Genomic DNA, 12,424 nt, shown 5'->3' with positions numbered 1-12,424 from the left:
GATATTTTTTATTTGTTTATTTATTTTTATGGTTGAACTAGTTGGACTTGTGTCTTTTTTCAACCTGACTAACTATGTAAAACACTGGAGACCTACAGAGTGGTTGGGGTTATATAGGTACACATGGGGACTTTTCCCAGCAAAGCTTTTGGCAGTGTCCAATCACCTGAAAGTAGCAACATATAAACCATGGTCTATGGCTCAATTCTTGTGTCCTGTACTGTACGATTAAGATAACTTTGTAATGACACAAAAAACAGTGTTGTGTGGATTTTGTATATTTAACACCCAAACACAACAACTAATGGCGGGACCTTGCCCCCCACTTTCTATGTGCCTTTCTATAATGTGACAAGCCTAAGAATTATTGGCAAGAAAATGTGTCTCTTTATACAATTGGTACTTTAAGGCATGTTGCTAGATTAAATTGTTATCCTTTAACAAATTAGAGGCCATGAGATTAGCTTGATTATTATTTATACGTGTTTTATTAATTTTGCTTTAAAGTTGCTGATCATGTTGGAATTGATGTTGGGTGGGTGGAGCTAGTGCTGAGTGTATACACCACATGATCGGTTGCATAAGTATTATTGTGTTCCCTATCAGGTCCGTGCCTTAAGTAAGGGGGTGGAGCCTTTGTTTTGTTCATGTTACTAAGAGATTGGCTCGAACAGTAAATGAATAGTGACTGGGTAGGTGGAGCTAATATCATGTTCTTCGTTTGATAAAGTGCCCTATGAGGTCCGCACTAATTGTTGTGGGATGGAGTCATTTTAGCTTGTATGTCATAATCTGCTTGGCTCCAGCATTATATGTTAGTTCCCTATCAGGTCCCCTATGAAAACTTCTGTTTAAATACAAGGTTTCATGTAGTCTGACAGAGAGTGGGCAGAGCCTATTTAAACGCTTTTATATATATATATATATATATATATATATATATATATATAAAATATATATATAGCGCATGAGGTTTATTTTACAGAGTACAGAGATCTCTATCAGGTCTGCTCATTAATATGCTATGTAAGGTCATTACACATAGCATTTCATAATTTGATGTTAAAAATAGTTGCTTTAGGAATGATTGATTATTGGTGCGACTATTTAAAGCGGAACTTCAGTAATTTTTTCAACTTTCCATCTATTACATGCTTCTGCCCTTGTTGTGTTAACTTTGGATAGTAAAACATTTTTTTCTGCCAGTAAATACCTTATACATCCCACTTCCTCTTTCTTGTCTGGTAAAAAGCCTAGGTTTATGACATCATGCACAGCTCTCTCTCTCACTCTCGTTAGAGTTTGCCAGGAAGGGAGGGGGATGAGTCATAAGAGGGCCAATGAGAGCTGCAGGTGTGCCTCTGTGTGTCTGTGTAAATCCAGGAAGTGAACAGTCAGCAGCTTCAGTGGAGGGAGATTTCTGCAGCATATTTGGCAAGTTCAGAATCACAGCATATATAAAATAATATGCAAAGTGGTTGGAGGGAAGCTTCAGAATGGCAAAGATGTTTTTATTACAAATTATGTGAGCAGACTGCAGTTCCTCTTTAAGGATGACTTAGGCCTCATGCACACATTGGACATTTTTTTCAACTGCCCCTGAACTCATTTAAACTGCAGCAGAGAATGACATTTTGCGACCCGACTTTGGGGCCCCATATCTCGGGGCCACTTGGTGGAACCCCAAATTTGGATATGTTGTAGTGCTAGTTCAACTGTGTTAGCACACCAAATTTGGGGTTCCTAGCACCAAGTAGCCCCGAGATACGGGGCTCCAAAGTTGGATCGCAAAATGTCATTCTCTGCTCTGCAGACGCTTCTAGACGCAAACGTGGTAAAACGCGGCTAAACGTGGCATGCAAACGCAGCATAACGGGCGTTTCTAACATGTGTTCAGCAGAGTTTGCACCGGCGTCTCGTGTGCATGAAGCCTTAGGCATGTATGGTTTGTACTGCGTAATTGAAAAAGAGCCTGTTTGGCATCTCAAAACATCACATTTCTATATAGGAGGATTTTGCACTTTTTCTTGTTTCTGCCTGCTTGCTTTGCACTTTAATGGTTATATGGACTACCTCTGTGCATAACACTTGTTATACTGGAAAATAGCTTGCCCAATTCATGCCATTGGTCTACAGTCTTAATGCACAAGGTATTTGACATAAAGTGAACTGGAATACACTTCACTGTGTGAGGCATAAGCAACTTTCGAAATGACAATAACCTGGTAAAGTACAGTGCCTTGAAAAAGTATTCATACCCCTCGAATTGTTTCACATTGTCATATTACAACCAAAATGATAAATGTTTTTCAAAGTTTTTTTTACATGTGGCGTGCATTTGTATTCAGACCCTTTAGTCTGATACCCCTAACTAAAATCTAGTCGAACCAATTGCCTTCAGAAGTCACTTAATTAGTAAACAGAGTCCACCCGTGTGTAATTTAATCTCAGTATAAATACAGCTGTTCTGTGAAGCCCTCAGAGGTTTGTTAAAGAACTTTAGTGAACAAACAGCATCATGAAGGCCAAGGAACACGGCAGACAGGTCAGGGATAAAGTTGTGGAGAAGTTTAAAGCAGGGTTAGGTTTAAAAAAATATCCCAAGCTTTGAACATCTCACGGAGCACTGTTCAATCCATCATCCAAAAATGGAATAAGTATGGCACAATTGCAAACCTACCAAGACATGGCCGTCCACCTAAACCGACAGGCCGTGCAAGGAGAGCATCATTCAGAGAAGCAGCCAAGAGGCCCATGGTAATTCTGGAGGAGCTGCAGAAATCCCCAGTTCAGGTGGGAGAATCTGTCCACAGGACAACTATTGGTTGTGCACTCTACAAATCTGGCCTTTATGGAAGAGTGGCAAGAAAAAAGCCATTGTTGAAAGCAAGCCATAAGAAGTACTATTTGCAGTTTGCGAGAAGCCATGTGGGGGACACAACAAACATGTGGAAGAAGGTGCTCTGGTCAGATGAGGCCAAAATTGAACTTTTTGTCCGAGAAGCAAAACGCTATGTGTGGCAGAAAACTAACACTGCACATCACCCTGAACACACCTTCTTTTTTTTCAACAAGGACATGGAAGCTGGTCAGAATTGACGGGAAGATGGATGAAGCCAAATACAGGGCATTATTACAAGAAAACCTGTTAGAGTCTGCAAAGGACTTGAGATTGGGGAGGAGGTTCACCTTCCAGCAGGACAACGACATACAGCCAGAGCTCTAAAGGAATGGTTTAGATCAAAGCATATTGATGTGTTAGAATGGCCCAGTCAAAGTCCAGACCTAAATCCAGTTGAGAATCTGTGACAAGTCTTGAAAATTGCTGTTCACAGAGGCTCTCCATCCAATCTGACAGACCTTGGGCTATTTTGCAAAGAAGAATGAGCAAAAATGTCACTCTCTAGATGTGCAAAGCTGGTAGAGACATATCCAAAAAGACTTGCAGCTGTAATTGCAGCGAAAGGTCATTCTACAAAGTATTGACTCTGGAGGGTTGAATACAAATGCTCACCACACTTTTCACATATGTATTTGTAAAAAATTTTGAAAACCATTTATCATTTTCCTTCCACTTCACAATTATGTGCCACTTTATGTTGGTCCATCACAAAAAATCCCAATAAAATACATTTACATTTTTGGTTGTAACATGACAAAATGTGGAAAATTTCAAGGGGTATGAATATTTTTTCAAGGCACTGTATATGAAATTTTAGTGATTGTATTTAAACCTACTTAAACATACTAGTCCAGGTACAGTTGCAACTATAGAGGATTTAGTAAATCTGATTTTACCTGCAATTGGGGAGCCCTTGAAGCAGCAGGAACATGTCTCAATTGGATTGGCTACATCGAAAGAAATGAAAACCTGGTCAAATGCAGCCTCAGAGGATCATCCACAATACACATAGTAAAATGAAATCTGAAGACTTGAGATTAATACGTCAAATGCTGGAAAAATATAGCCCATCCACACTAGCCCCTAAAGACATATCCACATAAACACCAGAGGCAAAGTACACTTATCACTGGGGCCTCATGTCAAATATGGTATTGGCACTCCCTAGGGAATGTATACAGTATGTGTGTGGGCCTGCTTTGTTTGGGTGATCTACTGAAAAGAGCTGCAGACACAGCATCGTTGGCTTCCAAAACTGGAACCAAACTCTAACCAATTAAACTATGCTCTCGCACTGAGCTATTACTCAGTGCTCATTTGTTATACTATACAGCTCGGTGCTACATCAGCTCTGAGAAACGAAACTTGGAATATGTGTGTGAAATGAAAAAAGGGAATGGGAAAGCCCCTCTTTTGTAAAGCCTGATCAGGATACTGGTTTGGAATAAAACAGTAGTATATAATTGTGAGCAAGAAACTGTAAAGCCTATGTATAAATTATTTCTATTTTTCAGCAGACTGAACACAAATAGCTACCTGCACTAAAACCTTGTGTGTACTGCAAGTAGCAAACAAGTTTCCGTTTCTTTATAAGACCCCTTTCACACTGCGGCGCTTTTCAGATGCTTTCATGCTAAAAAAAGCGCCTGAAAAGCTCACGAAAACCTATTTTTATTCAAATCAATGAATGCTTTCACACTGGGGCAGTGTGCTGGCAGGGTGGTGAAAAAACACCCCTCTCCATTGAAATGAATGGAAAGCGCTTCAAAAGCACCTGACAAGCTCTTCAAAAGTGCTCAGTGTTTTACTGGCAGTTTACAAGCGCCTCAGTGTGAAAGAGGCCTAAAGTCTACATTTCACAATGACTTATCCTCACAATCTAAAAATGAAAGCAAAAGTGGTCTGAAAAAATATCTAAATTTATTTTATAATGACAAAGTAAAAGCATACATATACAAGTAGAACTGGGTGTGTTCTGGTCACATGGATGAGCAAGTGATTATGTCAATATCATAAAATACTTAAAAACCAACTATGTAGTTCAGATGGTAACACCAGCAAAAATATTTAAACTCAACTGTTTCTTATGATGATGATATTATAGAATATCCAAGTCTTTTATTCTTTGTTCAACATACCTTGTAACTGCCACAATAATTATCAAGCAAAAGACAATGGAATTTTTAGCAGCTTAGCACCTTTGTGTACTCTAGTGACAGCCTTAGTGGTTAATATTACATGCCCACATTACAATTCCATATACTGTATGTAAGTTACTGGTATCATTGACACAACCACACAAGCTGTAGTTCACAAAAACACTATTACCAGAAGCAGCTTTGATCTGTTTCATATTAAAACAGTAGAAATACTGTTAATTTATTGAAAACATAATGAAAAGCTTGTGTCAAATTTGAATATGTTTGGCACCCCGTGTATCTCTTAGATATACAGGATCATTTTAAAAATATGTGAAAATGAGTAGCCAATAATACCTGTATGATTGGACTGGTTTCTTGTACTGGGATTGACTCTAGAAAAGACAAAACAAATATAATTTTAGCAAGGCAATGATGAACAAAGGTTTTTAGGTTAAGACAGTCTTCTGAACCACTGAGATACAAGGAGCTTAAGTATTCCCCCTGAATAGTGTTACCATCTGGAATGGATTTGGAAAATATGAGCACAATGCTTCTTGAATCATTAAGCTACAGTGAGCAAAACTATTATGTCGTCCCCCCCCCACCCCCCCCTCACACACACACACACTTGGGCTCTTTTTAGTGCTACCATCTAAATTTTAAATGGATTGGAGTCTGAGATTTTATAAAACTGAAAAATACCTGAAGTTCAGGTGGATCATAAAAAATGCATACGTATTCACTCCCTTTTGCTGTGTTAAGCCCTGATACAACCAACTACTTTTAAAAGTGACATAATTATCCCACCTCTGTGAAATTAAAGTGACCCTAAATATGCCAGGATCCTGAAAACAAAACAGTTACAGGATAACATTTGGGCAAACACCAAATAGGGTTGGGTTATCCATACAACCTAAACTGTGACTATTCCCCACAGCACCTTAAAATCAATTATTAACAAAATAAGCACTTGCACCTGTACATTTTTTCAATTTATTTGTAGGGTTGCTTCAACTGACATCATATGCAAGACCACCCTTTTGATTTGCACATAAGGTAAACAGAGTAAATACAATGTGACAATAATGTTATTACACTTTGTTTCTCAAATAATTTCCCAAACACTGTTGTTCTCAACAGCCGGCATTGTGATGCGGAGTAAGTCCTGGCTGTCATTTTGCCAGCTGGGATTGGCCAGCAATAGTGGCTTCAGATTAGTGACAGGGGAAAGAATCACAGTGTACAGCTTATGCAAAAGGGAATTTTGTTGATATTTGCTAGGGCATATGCTGTATGCCCTAGGTCTCCAATTGGTTAAAAAAATAATAATAATAATAAACAAGGCACAGCGGAAACTTTGTCTGTAGATGATCATCTACCAAAACACAGTGAAAAGGTAAGAAGGGCATTATTCAGAGAAGAAACCAAGAGGCCAATGGTAAGGGAGAGAGCTACAAAGATTCACAGCTGAAATGGGAGAAGGTGTCAGTGGGACAACCATAATCTGGATTTTTTTACAAAATTGGATCATTGCTGGAAAAAATACAAAATTTCTTTTGGAGTTTTCCAAGGAGCAGCAGTAAACATGTGGAAAAGGCTCTCAGATATGATATGACCAGGTTTGAACTTTTAATGATGGTGCTAAATGCTATATGTGGCAGAAAACCAACACTATTCTATACACTGCTACAGAAGAATTTTGGTGGTAGTGCGCTTCTTTATTATTGTTATCATCATTATACAGGATTTATAGTGAGTATACTATAGTAAATTGAAACAACCTCCACTCAAAAAATGTAATCTTTACCTTTATGTCCATTTTGCACATTTACAGGTTTCTGAAATAGAAATACCTTAAGGTTAAATAATTGTCTTTATAGGATAGGAGGGTTTAGTTCTTAGCTAGGCCCATGCACTAAAGCCATAAACGTAAAAAATAACTTAATGAGCATAGTTTGCAATAAATGCATTTCTAATGGATATCATACATATAAACAAATCACAAAGTACAAGCATTTATCTGAAAATGCATATTGTGTACTGGCTCTTGTATCAGCTGAATGACTTACAAATGGGAAAGATACTTGGTTCCTAGGTATTGGCGGAGGTACAGCAATTTTATTGATGTAATGACTGCCATTTTCAGTATGACCTAAAAGAAAGACATGTATTTAACTTATAATAAAATATCTTAAATTATAAGTCTGGGCACAATAAAAAGTGTATACATTACATTGCTGCAATACATGCATAAGGAGAGAACTGGAATCACTGGCCAAGAACAAGCAAGCAGCAAGTAAAGTCATATGAAAATCAGAACTTGGGAACTGTATAATTGTTTCAGCTCTCTGCCTACAAAAGTACTAAATTTACTGGTTCACATAACAGCCAGGCATCTAGAATTTTAAGGCATGGTCAGGTTTGGCAGGCTCCACAAACCTATAGTACAGATTTCCTTCAATAGGCACAAAAAAACAAAGTGCACAGTGCGATAATCTATACAAACTAATTATATTATACCTTTTACTTTTATCACTATCAAAAAGTCTAACAGGTTACAATGTATTACTGCACCGTCAATACTCACTGTGTTTCCACATTAAATAGGCTTGCTTTGAAACAGTTGTGTACACCTGCCCATAAACTCTGCTGGAAAGGGTTTACACTCACTTCCTGTCCTGCTCACATTGCTGTTCTTGGAAAAGGAAGTGAGAACAAATCTTCAACAAGGACATATTTTTGTCCCTGTGAGATATATTTCCCCTAATTTTCTGCCCCTATGACAAAGATGTCATAATCAAAAAAGGCAACTCTTGACCTAACGGAGGCCTAAGGGTCCCAAACCTTTTGAGATACTGCCATGCCACATGACTTGCTCAACTCAACTCAAGACATATCTGAGACTCTGGGTCACCATAGAGGCCAATTATTATCTCACATTATCTATACGCAGTTTGTTGTATCTACATCCATGAAATCGGAACTATCCTCCAATCCTATCACCCAACATTCCCCTAAAGTATGGGATGACCTCAAATACTTTGGTGGTCTGATATTCCCACATTTACCCCTTCTATCAATTATCCGCAACCCTTAATTTACTATTAAGCGCTTTTAGATGCTCAATCAACTCAAAACAACTTGATTTCATACTCTGCTTAATCCAAAAAACGTGAAGTCATTCGTCGAGCTCTAAAAATATACCACTTGCCCGAGTTGTTCAGTTACTTCCAGGTCAAACATTATGTTTTAATGACTGTCTATTTAGTCAGTGAGAGATTATCATTTGCTTCACTTGAATAGAAGAGCAAGGACGAACCACATTCCCCAGGGCTGATTTCTCTTCTACAGTTGTGTGAAAAAGTATTTGCCCCCTTTCTGATTTTTTTGGCATTTTTGTCACACTTAAATTATTATTATTATACAGGATTTATATAGCGCCAACAGTTTGCGCAGTGCTTTACAAATGACTCAGATAGTCAAAATAATTTTATTATTACACAAAGATAACCCTAGTAAATACAAAATGCAGTTTTTAAATGATGGTTTCATTTATTAAGGCAAAAAGCTGTCCAAACCTGCATGGCTTTATGTGAAAAAGTAATTGACCCTTAAACCTAATAACTGGTTGTGCCACCCTTGGCGGCAACAACTACAATCAAGCGTTTGCGATAACTGGCAATGAGTCTTTGACATTGCTGTGGAGCAATTTTGTCCCACTCTTCTTTGCAGAATTGTTTTAATTCAGCCACATTGGAAGGTTTTCCAACACGAATGGCCTGTTTTAGTCATGATACAGCATCTCAATTGGATTTAAGTCCGGGCTTTGACTAGGCCACTCCAAAACCTAAATTTTGCTTTGTTTGAACCATTTGGAGGTGGACTTGCTGTTGTGTTTTGGATCAGTGTCCTGCTGCATAACCCAAGTGCACTTGAGCTTGAGGTCACGAACTGATGGCCGGACATTTTCCTTTAGGATTTTTTGGGTAGAGCTCAGAATTCATGGTGCCATCAATTATGGTAAGTTGTCCAGGTCCTGAAGCTGCAAAGCAGCCCCAGACCATCACGCTTTGAAAGCGCTGATGTGCGAATGACAAATCGTAGGACTCAAACTTGAGATGCCATTCATTTGAATGACAACTAAAATCACGGTGCAGGTCTGCCGCGATTGTCACGTGATAAATGGTCGATGCAATCGCAGCAACCCACATCGCAGGAAGCATGTCGCCCAAAAGTAGCTCCTGAACTTTTGTTGGGCGCCATGCTTCCCGCGATGCGGGTTGCCGCACAACAATCGTGGCAGACCTGCACCGCAATTTTAGGTGTCATTCAAATAAATGGCATCTCAAATGTGAGTCCTCTGATTTGTGATTCACACATCGGTGCTTTCAAATTGTGGGCAGAATCGTGGCATATCTGCCCGCAATTCAAAACTCTGAAGTGTGAATGCAGCCTTACAGTCCCAGTGGCAACAGTTTCACCAGACAGGAAATAAGAGTAAATATTTTCAGCAATACAGACAAAAAGGCTTTTTCTTTTGTAGAGTGGGAAGGGTTAAAACCCCTGTGAAAGTCATCCTTGTTATGTGTTCCTATAGAATTCTAGATCTTCCGAACCTCCAGCTCTCTTTGGGCCAACATACTAAAACTTCCTTAGAAATTCATTTGGAGACATACCATAATTTTCAGGCAAAGTCATTTTTTTCCTTAACATTATATCATATTTTGCTGTCTATTTTTATTACAAAGTTGAGTTCGCCTTGATCAAACAATTATCCTGAAGTGGTTCATAGTTATTCCTGAAAAATGTATTATGCTGAGATGTAAAAGGGTATATTCTACCAAGGCTCTAGAACACTGAAATTTTAATCACAGTTCATTCATGATTCAGCATGGGAGGGGGCAATTACTTTTTCACATAGGGCCAGGCAGGTTTGAACAGCTTTTTCCCCTTAATAAATGAAATAATAATTTAAAAACTGCATCTTGGATTGACTTTGGTTATCTTTGTGTAATATTAAAATGTGTTTGATGATCTGAATCATGTAAGTGTGAGAAATATGCAAAAAATAAAAAAAATAAATCAGGAAGGGGCAAATACTTTTTCACACAACTATATATGGCATTCATATATCTAAATATACTCCTACGCCCCCGAATTATGTACGGAAAAGGGAACAGGACCTAGGCACAGAGCTGGAACAATGGTGGACCCATATCTGGGACACCACCAAATCATGTTCCCATAATGTTTTAGCGATAAAAACAAATTATAAAGTGCTGCTTCAGTGGTATACTGTATCTAATCGGCTAGCACATGTGACCCCTGGCAATCCTTCTACTTGCTTTTGCAACTGTTCGTACATAAGCACACCTTGTGGACATGACCTGTTGTCCAAAGACTGTTCGCAGATATATAGAATCCTACACAATCTATTCTAGCTCCCTATTAACCCATACAAAGCACTCCTAAACAGGAAACCCCGGTATTTCCAAGCATTCATTTATACCCGTGACTCTTTGATAGCTGTAAAACAGACAATAGCAAAAAAGCATGGCTATCAGAAACTTGTACTTGATGGAAGTCTTCATTACTTAATGATAAATTAACGGCTAAGTTTTAATGCTCTATGCCAAAGTTCTACAAGGTCTGAGAATCGTGGGCTACTAATTTTTTACCAGCCAATTCTGAGTATCACCTCCTTGAATTATGATGTATGTTACCCGCAACACATAATGACTGAGAATCTTCCCTGGCCAGACCTTACTCCCTCTCCTTTACCTAAGAATCTTAGTCCTTGCCTTACCCCTTCCATAACTTCTGAGTTTCCCTTCAAAACTCTTCTCCCTTAGCTCCTCAGTTGCATCTTGTGACATTATCATCATTGTTCATACATCTAAAGTACTAACCACTGCCTTTCTGACTGTAATGTTTGTATGAAAACTTGACGTACCTGATTATGAGATCTGATTATGCAACCTTTATATTATTTTCTTCTTGAATACTTTCTAATAATGATTGAACAAGAGAAAAAAGGCAACCTTTATACAGTCTCTTACCTTTTTGTTTGAACTTATGGATTTTGTTTTTCAGGTCTACCCTGTGAATTGTTTGGAAACTCCGCTCTAACAAGTCCAAGTTCTCTGGTGATATTAAGTTATTTTTTTCCAGATCAATTACAAGACTCAGAAAAGTCTGTGGGAATAATAACAATCTGTTTAGCAAATAATATTTATTTTCTTCATCAAATCAAATGGTGGTGCTCAATAAGACCCTAGTGGCCAGGGCTGTGTAATGTGCAGACAGACATTCACTTCCACTGATGGCAGAAAGGTATAAACAAAGTAATGTGTCATATGTTTATTTTTAACTGCACCCAGGGCCGCCATCAGGGGGAGTACAGCCGGTACACAAGTAAGGGGCGCAAGCATCCGAGGGGCCTGGACCACGGATCACAACCCAGGCCATCTTTAACACGGGGCCACTGCCACCAGACCGCACTGGCTGCCAGGATGCAGGGGAGGGTGGAGAGGTGGGCGGATCACACATGTGTGCAGGTGGGGGCCCGCTATCGGGTACTGTGCGGGGTGGTGTGAGGTCAGGTGCCTGGTCAGAGGGCCCTATGGGAGGAGGACATCAAGGGGGAGGGGCCCCTCCCCGCTCTTGTGTGTGCAGATCGGAGGGCCCCATGGAGGAGGAGGAGGTCGGGTGGAGGAGGCCCCCCTCTTTTGTGCATGCAGGTCGGGGACCGCTGTCACAGTCAGGCAGGCTCCGGTCAGGTACCAGTGTGCGCCGGCCTGTGCGGGGTGGGTGAGGTCAGTTGGTGCCAGCGGAGGACCCCATGCAAAAGGAGGTCAGGATGGAAAAGCCACCCCCCCACTCTTTCTTGCAGCTGCTGCCAGAAATCCTGGTGGAGATGAGACACAGGCTCAGCTACCACCCTTGGCACTACTGGACAGGGGAGAGCTGGGAGGACTGGTGCTTCCCTAGGTGTGTGTGGCACTGCCTCCCACCTGTGACACAAGCTCCCACCTGTCCCACTGCCCCCCACCTGTGACATTGCCTCCTACCTGTCCCGCTGCCCCCCACCTGTGACACTGCATCCCACCTGTCCCACTGCCTTTCACCTGCTGTCCCGCTGTCCCCCACCTGTCACACTGCCTTCCACTTGTCCCGCAGCCCCCCACCTGTGACACTGCCTCCCACCTGTCCTGCTGCCCCCCACCTGTGACACTGCCTCTCACCTGCCCCACTGTCCCCCACCTGTGACACTGCCTCTCACGTACCCCACTGTCCCCCACCTGAAACACTGCCTCTAATCTGTGGTGCTGCCCCTCCCATTTTTCCTGCTGCCCCCACCTGTCCTGCTGCCCCCCTTCCA

At 40.5% G+C, this 12,424-nt stretch overlaps 1 protein-coding gene across 3 annotated transcripts in view; it reads right to left on the bottom strand.

The window, feature by feature from the left end:
- The window catches only part of CFLAR (CASP8 and FADD like apoptosis regulator), a 74,215-nt gene that overhangs the window by 17,669 nt on the left and 44,122 nt on the right, over positions 1-12,424 (bottom strand). For all 3 annotated transcript variants that reach the window (XM_073633252.1, XM_073633253.1, XM_073633254.1), the window contains exons 4-8: positions 11,103-11,238; positions 7,113-7,195; positions 6,851-6,881; positions 5,398-5,435; positions 3,799-3,849 (exon numbers count right to left, since the gene is read on the bottom strand). In XM_073633252.1, coding sequence (XP_073489353.1) covers positions 3,799-3,849; positions 5,398-5,435; positions 6,851-6,881; positions 7,113-7,195; positions 11,103-11,238 — 339 coding nt within the window. The remainder of the gene's footprint in view (positions 1-3,798; positions 3,850-5,397; positions 5,436-6,850; positions 6,882-7,112; positions 7,196-11,102; positions 11,239-12,424) is intronic.

The sequence above is a fragment of the Aquarana catesbeiana genome, linkage group LG06, assembly GCF_042186555.1.
Source record: "Aquarana catesbeiana isolate 2022-GZ linkage group LG06, ASM4218655v1, whole genome shotgun sequence".
Classification (NCBI taxonomy): domain Eukaryota; kingdom Metazoa; phylum Chordata; class Amphibia; order Anura; family Ranidae; genus Aquarana; species Aquarana catesbeiana.
This window is presented reverse-complemented; position numbering and strand designations above follow the sequence as displayed.